The 17503-nt window shown below is 40.9% G+C and overlaps 1 protein-coding gene across 3 annotated transcripts in view; it reads left to right on the top strand.

The window, feature by feature from the left end:
* Window positions 1-17503, top strand: part of mib2 (MIB E3 ubiquitin protein ligase 2) — an 83806-nt gene that overhangs the window by 59387 nt on the left and 6916 nt on the right. For all 3 annotated transcript variants that reach the window (XM_058784121.1, XM_058784120.1, XM_058784122.1), the window contains exons 14-17: window positions 5000-5126; window positions 6013-6237; window positions 16979-17157; window positions 17240-17424. In XM_058784121.1, the coding sequence (XP_058640104.1) occupies window positions 5000-5126; window positions 6013-6237; window positions 16979-17157; window positions 17240-17424 (716 nt within the window). The remainder of the gene's footprint in view (window positions 1-4999; window positions 5127-6012; window positions 6238-16978; window positions 17158-17239; window positions 17425-17503) is intronic.

The raw sequence follows: 17503 nt of genomic DNA, 5'->3' as shown, positions 1-17503 counted from the left end.
TCGAACAGATGTATTTCTTGTTGTATTAAAGTAGCTTAATAATTTCTGGTCCATTAGTACAGGATTGTAACTACGATGATTGTTTTCAACAGGTTTCACAAACACTTTCCTCCTCCCTCTTTGTTTGAATTATTTACAATTATTTGCCTTGTACCAGAAGCCTCCACATTTTGCAAAAATTACCACGTAATGTAAAAATATTGTGGATTAAATAATGTAGCAATTTTTACCCACATCTTATGAACCCTATAATGTATTTTTTTTCCAGGAATGTATTTTGTATTTTTTATTTTTTGTCACTGCTCTGCCTTAAATCAAGTTATTGATTAATTAAGCACATTATTGTATAACATGTTAACATTGACAGCTGCAAGAACATCTGAACATTAGCTCTGTTTAGAGACTCATTTGTGTGACATAACAGAGTCTTAGTGAATATATGTATTCACTTTTACTTAGTTTGTTCACTTGTCGGCTCAGAAAAACACCATCTCAGGTGCTCAATAATAATCGTCTTATTTACAATATTTTTGTTTAATGTTCAGGTGGACTTAGGTTCCAAAACATAGTTAATTAAAAGTAGATGGAGAAAAAAAATAGGTCTGAACTCTCTTTCAAGTCCATGTACAATGTGAATGCCAAATGACGACTGATGTTATGCAAAGTTATGTTATAAATTTGCAGTCAGTTTTCTTTATTTTTTTATTTTTAACAAATCCTTCAGCCCTAGTTTGAGTTCCAAAAGATGTGAACATCAGTTGAACTATTACCATGAACTAAACATACTTGTATTTTTTAATTGTTTTTGCCAAGAAAATAGCCTAAGATGCTGACATGGCATTAAATAAAAAATATACTACTACTACTACCATGAACTAAACAGGCCCAGCATTACACATTATTATTGAATAGGTTAGTTTTCAAGAATTCAAGTAAGTAACGCAGCTGCCCATGTTGACATCAGTCATAACAGCTCAAATCACAATAGATATGGAAAGCCTTCTCCTCCTCTGATGTGATAAAAATGCATTAGATTTGTTGTATTATTTTAGTAAACTCTGAATTCTGGTGTTGTCCAGCAGCAGCTTCTTCAGCTCTCTGGTCTTGTTCTGACAGTTGTCATATGTGCTGTGTGCGAGTGTGCGAGTGTTGACGCTGCCGGCCGTGTGAAGTTTAGCACGACCCAGAGTGACAGAGAAACACTGCAGTCATTCATTCGATTTGGCACTTGATATTTGCTCTTGATTCCCACATCGTCTGTTCTTGAACAGCTCTTCTCTGATCTTAGCATAACGTTTTGTGTACTCCTCTTATCGTTCATTCATTTCAATTTTAACAGTAAGAAATATTAGTTTTCTGAGATGCTGACCAGAGACAAACAAAGAAAATCCATTCAAGGGACAAGGGCGATTCGAATAGCTGAGTTCCAGGTAAAGATTTACTCTACCCATAATCCTGAAGAGAGACATCCACTAATCAGAGAAGCTGCTTGCCAATGGAAAACTCAGCAGACTCTTCACACCCTTGAAGCATTCAAACCTTTTTATTAGTGCTGTCAAACGATTAATCGCATCCACAATGAGTTTTCGTTTGCATAATATATGTGTGTGTACTGTGTACATTTATTATGTGTGTGTATATATATGTGTGTATGTGTGTGTATATATATATATGTGTATATATGTGTGTGTATATGTGTATATATATATATGTATATATATATATATATATATATATATATATATATATATGTATATATATGTGTATATATATATATATGTGTGTAGATGCACACACATGCACGTATACATTTAAGAAAAATTTTATGTTTATATATTAAATATTTATATATAATATAAATTATATGAATATAAATATATACATGTAAATGTTTTCAAAATATATACTATATGGATGTGCATTTATTTATACATAATAAATATAAAACACAGTACGTACACATACATTATGCAAACAAAAACTTTTATTAATCGTTGCCCAGCACTACTTTTTAAATTTGTATACATTTAAATATTTTGCTGTAGACTCGTAAATATATTTGTATCATATCATTTATATTCAGTAGATTTGTAGTGTACTGTAGTTTCATCATCCGCAGTGCTTTAAATCAAAGATAGTAATGTTGGGATGTCATTGGTCTTTATTGAGAGAAAAAAATGTTTTAAAATCTTTATGAAACATCGATTTGTTCATTGTTCTTATGAATGGAAATGATAATCAGTGACATTATGGCAATTCATGGCATTCTTTTGCACTCAGACAAACTAATAATAATAAAAATAACAACACATTGCACTACAGCCACAGCTTCATAATAATCAGTACTTTTATTTGTGTTCTGTGCTTATTTAGCTCAAATAGCTAGTACTTGAAATAAAAGAGCACCTCATTTATAGTTATTGCTATGGACTGTTGCACTGCTGACAGCAAGTACTAGCTACAGCTTCAGTACTCGGTGTACACTGCATAGGTGACATGAATCCATGGCATCTGTTCAGTGTTCGTAGTGCTTATTGTTTGCAGTGAGGTTATAGCACACAGTTCTCAGTGTTGTTGTCCTGCACCGCAGACCCAGCGAAACCACATTTCACTCTACACTTGTGCAATAAACTTGATTCATGTGGAAAGAGAGGCAAACAAACTCTCTCTCTCACACACACACACACACACACACACACACACACACACACGTACGTCTTGTGGAAATACCTTTTGCTGCCAGGATTATCAGTTACTCTTCACAGGTCATTCAATAATCATCGTGCTGTGAAATGTTTCTCTTCTGTGGCGCACCAAAATCGTTGACTGAATAGAGTTATGATGGTTCAGTGAATAATGAAATGAAAGTTTTGTTCAAGAGATCAGCTCATTTGCAACAGTATGAGGCTAAAAAGTTTTATTACAGCAGCGCTATTAAAGAGAAGAGATAGATAACTAAGCAAGGTAATGGCACAAACCTGAGACTTGAGACAATATTGAGAAGCTGCTCTTCTGTGGAGCTGTTTGAGGATGTATGGGTTTACTTTGATATACTTTGGAGACAGAATTGTCTCTGGAAGTGAGCTAAAACTGGCAAACCCCATCTTTGGGCACGGCCTGGAAAGGTAGCATTGATTTCTAAATGTTTTAATTATTATAGGTTGGGGTTAATCTCAGCCACAAATGGCAAAAGTTGTCAGTAGTCTGATTGATGTCTTTATACACCATCCGGGTGTCAGGGTCCGCTTTTGTTTGAGGTTCTTAGTATTTAGTTAAGTTTGTTTCTGTTATATCTGAGAAACCTGTTCTTATTAAGTCTGCACACCCTTCTGTTATTGTTGTGTTTTCTATACAACCGTTCACAGAGACATGATTTGATTGACGGCCATCCGTCATTGTGGGCGGTTCTTAGCTTGAAGAAGATGCGGTGTGGACCAGACTTTAGACCAATAGCTGAAAATTTGGCTGCTTTAAACTAGTTTAGGATTTGTCTGTAGTCTTTATAATTAACATGTTTAAGCCTATGATCATGCCTTGTTTAGATTAGATGGCATTAGATAAACGTGTGTGTTGTGTGCTCTTGCAGATGAGCTCTAGGATGTCAACAGTAAAACTTGTTATTCTGCTCCCAGACATTTTATTTCCCAAACACAGCTCACATGAGCATACCTTCGCATTTCCAGAACAATGTCCTACTGGCCTACAGTCCTAACTATATATCAGTTATTAAACTCATTTACGTCTCATTAAGTACACTGTGACACATTTCAGATCGCTTTGAGCCAAAAGTGACTGAGTCAGATGTTCATTTAATAAGTGCCTTGAGTGATTCAGCGAGTGAGCGACCCCCGTGTTATACCAATGAATTGGACCATCATTCTTGAAAAGAACCAGCTCATTCGAAAGAGCCATTCGTCTTTTGGACATTTCCTTCTACTCTAATATGCAATACAATGCAATGCATAATTCACAATAAATGTAGAACAACCAATATGGATAATTCATGTTAACACGGTTCATTGGGACCAATTTTTATGGACTTTTCTTAGTGTTTAGTTGAGACTACGAACTCCTAACTGCATCATTTTACTTCTGCACTGACACAATGTGACAGAAATCATTCCAATGCATTTTATTATTAAATGAAACCATTTCTCAATTCCCAGCCCTACTGATATGAGTGTTATTGTCATGGTTGTGTGTATGTGTGTGTGTGTTTTGTTAGGAGTCAAGGTCAGTACTATGAGCAGATTGGTGACATGGCAGCCAATTAGATTGACTCACAACTGGGAGCAGATGCGCTTCCACACACACACACACACACACACACACACACACACACACACACAGACAGGGTGGAGGTGTAATCTGCTCTAATGCAGAGCTGCTGAATCCTGTTTGCCATCAGCTTAAGCCATTGCACACACTTCAAAACACGGCTAATCTCCCTCACGAACGCACACAGGACGAGCTGTTTCTCTGGCCTCTCTGGAGCACTGGAAAGTGACTGGTCAGTCTTGGCATTCAGCGGGTCAGATATTTTTATATAATGATGCTTAACTGTTGTCCCTAGCTGGATTTCCTACATAACTGTTCTAGTTTCATGTCTCTCCTGTCACATTGTGCTCTCTTTCTCCTCATATAATGAAATCATTTACACTCGGATCACTCGTTCATGTCTGTGTATTTACTGATTTGGTAAATGAGCTGCTGTGTAATGAGAAGCGTGATGTACAGTCACTATGCAGTAAACAAGATACATTATCACAATGCAGTCCTTCTGTTTCCTGGTGTTTACTTTAAATACATAAGTTACAAAAGCTGTCACCGGATTGGAGCTACACTCTTTTCTGAAAGTGTAGGAAATCACGGATTTAAATGTAAAATGTGATGTCTAAGTTTCTGAAATCCAAGTATTGAATGAGTCCTAGTAGTACTGGATTCCCGTTTCTCACGCTGTGGGTGTCATACGGAGCTGTATTTGTTTGTGTTCCTCCAGAGCGACAGAGATGATCTTGGCTCGAGCGCGACAGCTGGCCGATGTTAAGAAGGAAGATGGTTTCTCTGCTCTGCATCTGGCCGCCTTGAACAACCACCGGGATGTAGCTGAGATTCTCCTCAAAGAGGTGTGAGAGATTGACCTCAGAATTAACTCCAAGAATAATGTCTGCTTAAAACATGGGAAAAATACACGTACAGTCATACACTTACAATGGATGTCGAAGAGGAAAGTGTACAGCAAATTACAGAATTGTAAAGAATTGAAAGTATAACAATAAAGCTTCAAGTCTAATAATCTGACCTAATAAATCACATACCAATCTGTATAAAGTTATATCCAGACTCTTGTCCCAACAATAAAAAAATAGATTTTACATGGAGCAACTCTAACACATGAATAGGATATAGAAAAGGATATTTTAAACAACTTTACGTTTGTTACTGAATTTTAGTTAAGAGTAACAAAATATTTCTGCTTTTAAAGCCCCAGTGTTCTTGCCCAATAAACTCTCAGTATATACATAGAAGCACCCTTTTTATTAAAGAAAGTTAGTTTTGTGTTAATGCCACAGTTGTGTTTTCAGTGACTGTGTTATGTGACAACCTGGCTATTTTAAGAGCTTTATTTAAAACCCCCAACTTGAACAACATTCATACCCTCACTTTTAGCCCTGTGTGTTGTGTTTAGCGTGAGTAATGCAATGTTTGATGAACTGAGTTTGCTGCCATCTGGTGGCTTTATATGTGTTTATTACATTGGAATGTTTTGTAGGTATTTGAAACTGAAAAAATACATGTAGTCCCAGGAAGTTTAGAATAGTTAATAATATGTTTTTCTGTTTCAGAATGTTGACGATATTTTTAAACTGCAATAACACAGAATTCATCAGTTGGCACAATTTAGTTTTTACAACCTGGCAGAAGCTTTTAAAATCAAAACATAGCTCTGTTCAGTGTTTTTCGAACTTTTGCCCGGCAGTGTATTTGTAACCTGCCCTCTTTGGCTTTAAGGGTCGCTGTGACATCAACATCCGCAACAATCGTAATCAGACGCCGCTGCAGCTGGCCGTGACTCAGGGTCACGTGGCTCTAGTGGCCCTGCTGGTGACGGAGGGGGCAGACGTCAACGCAGAGGATGAGGATGGAGACACGGCCATGCACACGGCTCTCAGCCGCCAGCAGCTGGCCACCGTCATGAGCAGCGGCGAGGGTGAAGGAGCGGTGCTCTACGGCAGGGTAAGAGGACAGAGTAACTGAGAAAAAAAGCATACTGTGCACTGCATACTGCATGGTCTACCCTAGGAAAAAACATTTATTTTGTAAGGATCCACCCGCTAGTCCAAACAACGGAATCCAGCCGCCTGGTCGAAGGATTAATGCGTATTCGGTCTTTTACTTGCGCTTTTGAATTTATTAGGATTTAGTTTCAATTTTAATTTAACTCCGTGCTTGATCTGACTCCAATTTCAAGTGTTTTAAGTTTAGACAATATTTATAATTAAACTGATCACAGATATCGATTGTACATTAACTTAGATATTTGATTATTCTGAAAATCCCATACTTTCAATTATTCGTTCATTAGGGACTAGGTATCGCATAGGAATTACACTTCGGCCGATTTTTTTGTGAATCCACGACACAAACTCGTCAGTTCTGAACTTACTCAGAGGGTGCAGAGCGGTTATAATACCTTTAAGTGAGCTGCGCCTGGATGCTCATTACAAAAAGTGTATTTTTCCCTACAACCACGAGAGCTACGCCGTGTTAAGCCAGCGACAGTCAGAAATCCAAAGTCTACTTCATGGTGTTCCCCATGGCTCATCCATCAGTGCTTTGGTGTGATCTGTCCTGAACGCAGATTTGCGGAAATACCTCTACCATTAATCTACTGGAAAAAATGATTTCAGAAGAGATCAGAATAAATCAAATATAACAATTTATTATTAGTCAGGTAAACGTATCTTGCCAATTACATAATAAAACTAAGTAGCCAATTCAAAAATAAGAAAATACATAACAGTTGTTCAAAGATGAATCTAAGAATAAAATGTTTACCTGGTTTCAAGAAGAAGATACATAGTATGGAACATATTAAATACCCTCCACACTACGGGCTGATCTGGCTACAAATCGCCTGACTGATTTGCAACTTTCCCTTAAATACTACCAGAACAAAAGGCTCATAAACATTTATTCTCTGCCCCAAAACAGATTAGATCTGTGTGTGGGGGATGAGAAACCTCAGGAAGAGATGTTCTCGTGCCCCAAATGGTCACACCTGTAGAGCAATGTTTATCAGGTTTTGAAAGGAGACCGCCCCCACAACAGAGGTACAGAATTCACTTAAGTTTCCAATATTTCCCATAATATAAGTGACTGCTGTGAAATTGAGACCAGTTTACCCATCGCACCGAGACCTTTAAAATGATATCAAACATGAAAGTGTTAAGATCATTAATTCTTAAGATACAGTAAATATTTATGTAAGAGTAGCAACTTGAGTTCTTTCAGTGACCAGTACCATGAGTCCAGGGGGGAAGGATGGGTGAGTGGACCAAATGGTCTTTCTCTCAGATCTTCTTGTCTGATTAGAGAGTTTATTGTCTTGTGGCATGACATTTGCATTGTAAGGGTTCCTGGGTGTTTGGCTTCACAAAGAGATCAAAGCCTAAATGAAGAGTTTGTTTTGTGGCCTGACATTTGAATTGTAAGAGTTCCTAAGTTTTGGCTTCACGAGGAGTTATTTTCATAAAGGAAATAATTTAACTCCCTACAATTTCATACCAAGTATACTTCAAATCCATTAACATATTTATTGACATATCACTTAAGACTTGCTGATACAAAATTATATTTAAACTTTATTTGGAGCATTTCTTTTTTGCACAATGCATAATTCTTAATATGTGACCCTGGACCACAAAATGAGTCATAAGGATCAGTTTTATAAATCTTCTGAATAAATAAGCTTTCTATTGATGTATGGGTTGTTAGGATTGGACAATATCTGGCCGAGATGCAACTATTTGAAAATCTGGAATCTGAGGGTGCAAAAAAATCGAAATATTGAGAAAATCGCCTTTAAAGTTTTCTAAATGAAGTTCTTAGCAATGCATATTGTTGGCTATTGCTACAAATATACCTGTGCTACTTATGACTGCTTTTGTGATCCGGGGTCACATATTATGCCTAAAATGTGTTTTAATATCATTAATAAAGATTGTATGATCTTTGTCTTTAAATGCAAGATATTTAAAGTGTACCTGAAGTATACTTGCAACAGTTCCACTTTAGCACTATCAAATATACTTCAGTATATCTTAAGGTGGACCTCAACACTATTTCTGCACAATTAAAGTGCATTAAGTGCAAAATTAGTTGTTCCAATTTAGCAGACTATAAGTATAGTAAAAGTACAATTGCAGGGTATTTTTATTAAGTACATAAATATGTAAATGTATTTGTAGTATACTTGGCACAAAGTAAAGGTATTTCAAATACATTTTAGTATTTTGTTTTTCACTAGGTTATTTTATTTGTGTCACAATCAACTGGGTGATATCTTATTTCATAGTATGAGTGATTATTAAGTCCAAAGAAACAAATGATGAGAAATATAACAGATAAATACAATAGAACAAAGGCACAAATGAAACAATGAGTGGGTTTACATGCATCCTCTTAATGCGATTATAGTGAGATTTTGGCAATATTGCGATTTTAAACTTTACCTCATGTAAACGCAATACTTTGATCTAAATAATGCGATTAAGCTCATAATCGCAGTGTAATAAAGTTTGATAAAGAGGAAGGACGAGGAAGTCAAGGGTGGAGAGTAAACCTTTTATTACTCATAAATAAATAAATAAAAGAACAAAATAAAGGGCTGTCAGGCTCTCTGCCTTCACAAACTCTCTCAGGACACACACAAATAATGCTCAGTCTCTCCTGGGGAATTTGTCTCTCTCTTCCCCTCCCAGGTTAGTGGGATGCTTATATCTTGTCTCTCCCCAATCACTGGAGTTAGAGACAGGTGTTAGTCATCATTGACTTGACCTCCTCATCACCGCTCGTCTCCTCACCCACTCTCCTGCTGCAGCCTTCGCATTCCCATGCCCTCCTCGCCACATACCCCCACTGCCCGACTCAGGCCGGGGAGCCATCCGGCCTGCAGTCCCCCCACCCCACCCCCCATTTCTAAAGAGGAAGTCGGCTACCGCCATCTACGCCCCCGCCTGTGGACCACCTTGAACTTAAGGCTGTAAAGCTAGATACCAACGGGTGATCCACGCGTTGGTATCCTTCATACGGTGGAGCCACTGGAGGGGCACGTGGTCCGAACAGAGAGTGAATTCCCGTCCCAGGAGGTAATAACGGAGGGTGAGGACTGCCCACCGAATGGCCAGGCATTCTTTCTCAATGGTGCTGTATCTGGTCTCTCTCTTTGAGAGATTACGATTCAGATGCAGCACCGGCCTCTCCTCTCCTCCGACCACCTGGGACAGGATTACACCCAGCCCCCTGTCCGACGCGTCCGTCTGCAACAAAAAAGGGAGATCAAAGTTAGGGGAGTGTAAGAGCGGCCTGCTGCACAGGGCAGCCTTTACCTTGGTTAGGGCCTGTTGGCACAGCTCCGTCCACTGGACCGGATCTGGGGCTTCCTTTTTAGTGAGATCCGTAAGCGGGCTGGTGAGCTCCGAATAATTAGGAATAAACCTTCTATGATATCCCGCCAGCCCCAGGAACTGTCTCACCTCCTTTTTGGTCTTGGGACTTGGGCAGGCTGCAATCGCAGCTGTCTTATCAATTTGGGGACGCACCTGCCCATGCCCCAAGTGGAAACCCAGATACCGTACCTCCACACGCCCAATTGCACACTTCCGCAGGTTCGCCGTGAGTCCAGCCACCCTCAGTGATCTCAGGACAGCGTGCAGATGTTCCATATGCTGCTGCCAATCATTACTGTATATAATGATGTCGTCGAGATAGGCAGCAGCGTACTCGCTATGTGGCCGGAGGATCTTGTCCATGAGACGCTGAGAGGTGACGGGAACCCCGAACAACCCGAACGGAAGCATAATAAATTGGTGTAATCCAAACAGCGTTGTGAAGGCTGTTTTTTCCTTGGATAATGGCGATAAGGGGATCTGCCAATACCCTTTCGTTAAATCCAGTGTCGAATATAAGCGAGCCGAACCTAACCGATCAAGCAGCTCGTCAACTTGGGGCATCAGATAAATGTTGAATTTCGACACGGCATTCACCTTTCTGTAATCAACACAGAAATGGACCGAGCTGTCTGTTTTAGGAATTAAAACTATCGGGCTCGCCCAATCGCTATGCGATTCTTCTATTACACCCAACTCTAGCATGGCCTTTAATTTATCCTGTACCACTTTTTTCTTATGTTCTGGTAAACGATAGGGATGGCTGCACGCCACTTCCCCGGGGATCGTTTTGATATGGTGCTGTATGAGGTCCGTGTGACCGGGCAGGGGTGAAAACACATCTGAAAAACCTGCTTGCAACTTGGCTAAATCAGTGAGCTGCAGCAGCGAGAGGTAATCTCCCCCGGGGACCAGAGCAAGCGGATTGGTTTTGACAGCTGCTTCTGGTCCGAGATCTTCCTCTGTCGAAACGGCCGCTGCTAACTCAACAGATGTCACCTCATTCCAACGTTTTAAAAGATTGAGATGATAAATTTGACATGAATCACCCCTGTCCTTTCACTTTACCTCTGTCCATTCGCTTTACCTCGTAATCGAGATCCCCAACTCGCCATGTAACCACAAAAGGTCCTTGCCACTTTGCGAGTAATTTCGAACTAGATGTTGGAAGTAATACAAGCACTTTCTCTCCCGGTGTAAATTGATGCTCTCGCGTACCCCTGTTGTACAGCGACTTTGTCTGTCCTGAGCCTGGAGCAAATTCTCCATAGAGAGCCGCCCCGATGTGTGGAGTTTTGCTCTGAGGTCCATGACATACTGAATTTCACTACGGCTGTTTGAAGGCCCCTCCTCCCAAACCTCTCTAATGACGTCATAACCCCCCGGGGCTGACGACCATAGAGAAGCTCAAATGGGGAAAACCCAGTGGAGGCTTGCGAAACGTCCCGCACCGCAAACAACAGGGGCTCGAGCCATTTATCCCAATTTTTGGCATCTTCCTTTACAAACGTACGAACCATGGATTTTAACGTGCGATTAAATCGTTCCACCAAGCCGTCTGTTTGTGGGTGATAGACACTGGTGCAAATCGATTTAATGCCCAAAAGTTTATAGTTCGCTTAACGTACGTGACATAAACGCCATGCCCTGATCAGTGTGAATCTCTTTAGGGATTCCCACTCGGGAGATGACTCAACAGCTCGTCCGGCACACTCTTTGCAGATATGGTACGTAACGGCACTGCTACCGGATATCATGTTGCATAATCCACCAGAACTAATGTAAAATGATGTCCGCGTGCTGAACGTTCTAATGGCCCGATGAGCTCCATACCAGTTCTCTCGAAGGGGACCTCTACCAGTGATGGGTGCAATGGTGCTTTTGAACTGGCCGACGGATTAACCAGCTGACATTAACAACACGCCGCACACCACCGGCAGACGTTCTCGTGAATGCCCGGCCAAAAGATTCGGGCCATGAGAGGTTCGCGTGTCTTTGCTTCCCCCAAGTGGCCTGCCATGGGACTACTTTTTGGGACTAACAATTGGGTTGTATTTCCTTTTGTCTGGGTATCTTGGGTCACCCGATACAACCTATCTTTTATAAGGGAAAAATAGGGATAGGAGAGCGGCTGATCAGGCTGAAGAAGCTGTCCGTCGATGGTGCGGATCCGGTCATTTTAAGAGTCTCATCATGTGACTGCTCAAGAGGAAAGTCATCTAGCTCAGGGGGATTTAGATCCGCCCTCGCTCTCGTTTCCTCCGAGCCCTTCTGTGAAGGTCCCGAAACCGCATCTCCAGTCTGTGCCACTGCTTCTCCGTTTCCCCACCCTGTCTCCCAAGAAGCATCCGCACACAAAATCTCCAATAATTGTGTAAATGCTGGCCAATCTGTACCCAAAATCAGCGGATGCCTAAGGTGGGAATTAACCGCCACCTTCATTCTATGCGTTTTCCCCCGAAATTGAATACTAACAGGCACTAAGGGGTAGTTAATCACATCCCCGTGCACACACCTCACCTTAACCTTGCGGCTCGTATCCAATGCCCTTTGTTGCATCAGGCTTTGATGAATGGAGGTTTGGTTACAGCCTGAATTCACCCAAGCCTGATATGTACCCCCCTTAATACTCACAGGTATTTGGTACTGCCCGGTTTGATCGGGGGCAGGCCCCTGGGGAGTCGGGAACCCGGATCAACACTCCCACCTCCATCATCGGACACCGGTCCTGAAAATGACCCGGGTCCCTGCATCTCCAGCAGGCTGGCCCAGGCCTTCCCGCCGCCCCAGCGGCAGAAGGATGGCCAAGAGATTGGCGGAGAGAGGAGAAAGGTGGAGATGGATCGGCGACGAGAAAGGGAAGGAGAGGGGTTGTAGAGAGAGAGAGGTTAATGAGGGGCTCGCCGACCCCGGGGCACGCCACCAGATGGTCTTCAGCCAGCTGGATGGCCTGCATCAGCGACGTCAGGAGGTGGCACTGGACCCATTCGGCCGTCCCCTGTGGTAGCTGAGCGATAAACTGCTCCAGCACCATCAGATCAACCACTTCCTCGATGTCGCGTTCCTCGGCCATCAGCCACTTGTGGCAAGTGTCACGGAGCTGTTGGGCCATCACAAAAAATCGACCGTTATCCCCCAGCTCCATTGACCCGAAGCGTGGACGATGTTGTTCGGGGGTACGGGTGACTCGTTGGAAGATGGCCCACTTGAGATCGTGGTAGGCCAGGAGGCTCGCTACCGGCAGCTGTTGTGCTGCCACCTGCACTTCCCCAGTCAGCAGCGGGATCAGGCGCACTGCCCATTGGGTGCGCGCCCAGCCGCACGCCTCCGCTGTTCTCTCAAAGAGGTCCACGAACGAATCCGGGTCATCCTGTGGACCCATCTTCTGTGAATAATGGCGGTAAAAAAATAGCCACAATTCTTAGCGAATAATACAAATAATGGAAATTGCATGTAAACGGGAGTGAAGAGCTTTGCTCTTGACATGTAAACATCATAATGAGATTAAGTCCTTGCTCTGATGATTGGAAACAATTGCATTATTTGTGCGCATGTAAACGTAGTCATTGTCACTAGTCACTAGAAGGGCTGTTCCAAAGTGGGACCTCTCCGTGGTCCCTGGAGACTTTGTTTCAACAGCCTTTGAGCTTCTGTCTTTAAGACAGCCTTGCTTCTGGCCGTGGCTTCAACCAAATGTTGGTGTAGGTGCGTTTCCATTACAGATTTGCACAAAACTTTGGAGATATTTTATAAATGTCGATAAAGTATTGCACAATGACGGCGTTTCCATTAACCAGTGTTATGCGACTAAAACGTAACTTTTTCCTCTCGCAATAAGTCATGGCAATGGATTTTGGTGGGATTTGATGGAGTTTGGCAATATTTATTCTAAGAAGCCGTATGTGTGTATCTTTATAGAAGCAGCGTGGAGAGCCACTTCAGAAACATGCGTGGCATGGCTGGTATAAACACAAGCATTGACTAGAGTGGCCGCAATCTGCTTCAGTGGGCGTATCAGAGTGAGCAGTGTAAATTGTCTAAGCATTAATGGCTGGGAAAGCCATGTGTGAAGTGTTTCTGGGAGGTTATAGTACATTGAAGAATGATCATATGACTTTTTACATACGCCCTGTGACCTGTAAATGCGAGAAAACTCCATTACAGGTTTGTGAAATTTTTCGAATTGCCTGAAAAACGTTTGAGCGTAAAACGTTTTTTGCGATATATGGGAGTTTTTGCGAAATTGGCGCATTTCTATTAGGCATATTTTCAATTCGCAATTTTAATTTGCTCAATTTGAAGGGTAATGGAAACGCAGCTAGTGATTTGCATTGTACTCTCTGTTTATTCCTTGTGCACTACATTCACTTTTGGTGGAGATATGGTTTTTCTTAGGCCCAACCTGACCCTTATAACTAAGTGCTTCCCAGCATGCACATGTGAGGCCATCGAGCTTTCCTCTTTCTACCTACTGCCTTTCTCTTTTGTGCAGGATCAGAGGTTGAATGCTCTATGTCCTCTGCATACCCTGTGGTGGGTTTAAATGGATAGCTCTTCATTTCTTGGCAATGCCTCTTTGATTGGCTTATGGAATCTCTATCATTGGCAAATTAATAAAAGCGAGTCCCTTCAGGGCACACTCTACCAGGGGCATGGCTGCCTCTTGGGCTCTGTTTAGAAGAGTTTCATTTAGGGCTGTGCGATTAATCGAAATCGTCATAAAATCACGATTTGAGCTTGCGCGATTTCTAAATCGCTTTATAGCACGATTTTATAGCGTCCCCGACCTCCCGCAGTATGCTATCCGAACCAATCAGAATGTAGCGCGCCCAAATGGAGCGCAAGAACAGAACAGACCAGGCATACAGACAGGAGTATGGCATTACGTCTGTCTGTGGTGCGTATGCGGTGCGTATTTTTTCCACGCCCATGTTAACGGTTTAAATTGTTCACACTGTACACTGTTGTGTGCTCTAGGAGCTTATCAATGTTTATATTTAGGCTATGTAAATAAAAGCCTGTATTAAAATCTGTTCATCAAAGCTAACGTCTTTTTTAGAAGACTTGGATTAAACCACTCAAAGCTTGAAATAATGCTTGCCTTGAAAAATGGATGGACAAAACTATTTGAAATATTAAAATATCTATATGGCAGTATACAGTATGTGGTAGTTTTTCCAATGGTATTGAAAATGATTGAAGTCGTCATGAAATCAAAAATGACCCTACTTAATTTTTTAGTGCACATTACTAGTCTTGTGGTGAACAATTAAACCGTGTAAGTCAATACACCGGGAAAAAAAATTGTCTGCCTTCGTAATATTTAATCAAAAACTGAAAATTTGCTTCTGCTCTAGAATGGCATTCTCACTTTGATGACATCAGTTTGATGGCTTGGGGAGAATTTTCTTGTTAAGTCATGACATAAGGAATGCTGTTTCTGGGTCCAAGCCTCTACTCATTTCACAGCCATTAATGAGCACTATTTAATTAATACTACATATTTAAGCTAAGCATTTAAAAAATTGCTGTGCACACTACAGTCTCCGTGCTCACAGCGTCTCAGACACTAATATTTTAGCTGAATCACTGTCTGGCCATCTAGGTTTTCAGTATGGAGATAAAGGTTAGGGTTATAATTTTTCAGTATTACATGACATTGTTGGGTGTATATTAGCACAGTTTGTTTTCTTGGGGCATCTGGCAGAGCGTTAGGACCCCGAAGATATGAGATATTTAATTCATTAAATATCGCCGCTAAAAAGTATCTAGTACTCGGAGTAGTTTTTGAGAAGAGTACTTTGTACTTTTACTTAAGTACAGTTTTGACACCAGTACTTTTACTTGTAATTGAGTATTATTTCAGCAATGTAACAGTACTTGTACCTAAGTACAGATTTTCAGTACTCTTTCCACCACTGCTGTCAAGCCAGACTTGGAGTCATTAGATGCTTCTGCAGAGGTCAGGTACAGATGCTCTTCACATAGGTGGATCTCTCATTTCATTGTTCCAGAGAATCAGGGTTATGAACGTTAAACAGTTGATTCATACTGTAGTACACTACATTACTGCCTTGTGAGCTCACTGTTGCACGCTTAAAGGTGCAGTAAGGGATTTCTCAGAAACACAGTTGAAAGTGGTAATCGTTGATGAAAGTAATGATTCCTAAAAGAAGATAAAAACCGCAGTTGCTTTTGCTCCTGGTGAATTTGTCACTCTTGAAATGGAAGGCCAATCAAGCACTGCATTGTGGGACACAGTATTCCACGCTGTGTGCTCTGCGGTCTGCTGTATGCTAAGCATTTTGGTAAATGTAGTACGTCATCTACACGGCCACTCAAAAGTTTGGGATCAGTAAGATCCATAAGTTTTTTTAAAGAAGTTTCTTCTGCTCATCAAGGTTGTATCTATGTGATCAAAAATACAGAAAAAAAAAATTATTCTGTGAAACATTATTGCAATTTAAAATAAGTTTTCTATTTTAATATACTTTAAAATATAATTTATTTCTGTGATGCAGCGCTGAATTTTCAGCATCATTACTCCAGTCTTCAGTGTCACACAATCCTTCAGAAATCATTCTAATATGCTAATTTATAATCAATGTTGGTGCTGCTTCATAATTTTTTTGGGACCTGTGTTATGTTTTAGGATTCTCCGATTAATAAAAATTTTACAATATACAATGCTACTCAAAAGTATATTTTGTATATTTAATAAAATATATATATATTTTAAAGAAATTAATGCCTTTATTCAGGAGGGATGTGTTAAATGAATAAAAAGTCGTAGTAAAGACTTATTGTTAGAAAAGATTTCTATTTTGAACAAATGCTGCTCTTATAACTTTGTATTCATCAAAGAAAAAAGTATCACATGTTCCAAAAATGATATTATCATATTAGAATGATTTCTGAAGGATCATGTGACACTGAAGACTGGAGGAATGATGCTGAAAATACAGCTTTGATCACAGCAATAAATTATATTTTAAAGTATATTAAAATAGGTAAACAATATTAGAAATTGCACAATATTACTATTTTTTCTGTATTTTTGATCGAATGAATACAGCCTTGATGAGCAGAAGGGACTCCACTTAAAAAACATTAAAAATCTTACTGATCCCAAACTTTTGAGCGGCAGTGTATGTGTTCCACGTAAAAATTCACATACTGTGCAGAAATAATAGAAGCCTTGCACACTAGAGTAGCATCTTCCTGTTTTCCAGTGTATATGTGCGCTGTACAGTATAATTAAGAGAAAAGTAATCAATGGTGTTTATTCCTTCATTCTTTGCATGTAGTTGTGTAGCTCAGGGCTGATGGGAAACACGGAGCTGAACGTAGGAGCTGCTATCGCCTGCTTCTTGGCACAGGAAGGGGCCGATATCAATTATGCCAACCATAAAGGTAAAAGCCCGCTGGACCTGGTTACAGACAGCAGCGTACAAACTCTCATCAGGAGCTTCGCAGAAAAACACAGGTGTGTCTCAGTGCATTGATTGTGGCGCTCACTAAATGAGGGATTAAAGAATGAACAGATGTGTGTGTGTTTGTGTGTTCAGGCTTCAAGCCGTCACGAGTGGCACAGGCACCAGCAGCAGCAGTCTCAGGCGAGTACACACTACGCCCAACACCATGACCAACCTGGCCATGCCCAGCGTGACGGGCCCCAGCGAGTGCCTCATCTGCTCCGAGCTCGCGCTGCTGGTGCTGTTCTCTCCATGTCAACACAGCGTCGCCTGTGAGGGTGAGCTTGCTGATCGGTGAACAAACAAGTCCCGACCTTTTTTGTTGTTGCTTGATCAAAACGTAGTTTCACTCTACCT

Source organism: Onychostoma macrolepis, chromosome 08, assembly GCF_012432095.1.
Source record: "Onychostoma macrolepis isolate SWU-2019 chromosome 08, ASM1243209v1, whole genome shotgun sequence".
Lineage (NCBI taxonomy): Eukaryota > Metazoa > Chordata > Actinopteri > Cypriniformes > Cyprinidae > Onychostoma > Onychostoma macrolepis.
The sequence above is the reverse complement of the archived record's forward strand: the minus strand, read 5'-3'. Positions and strand labels throughout refer to the sequence as shown.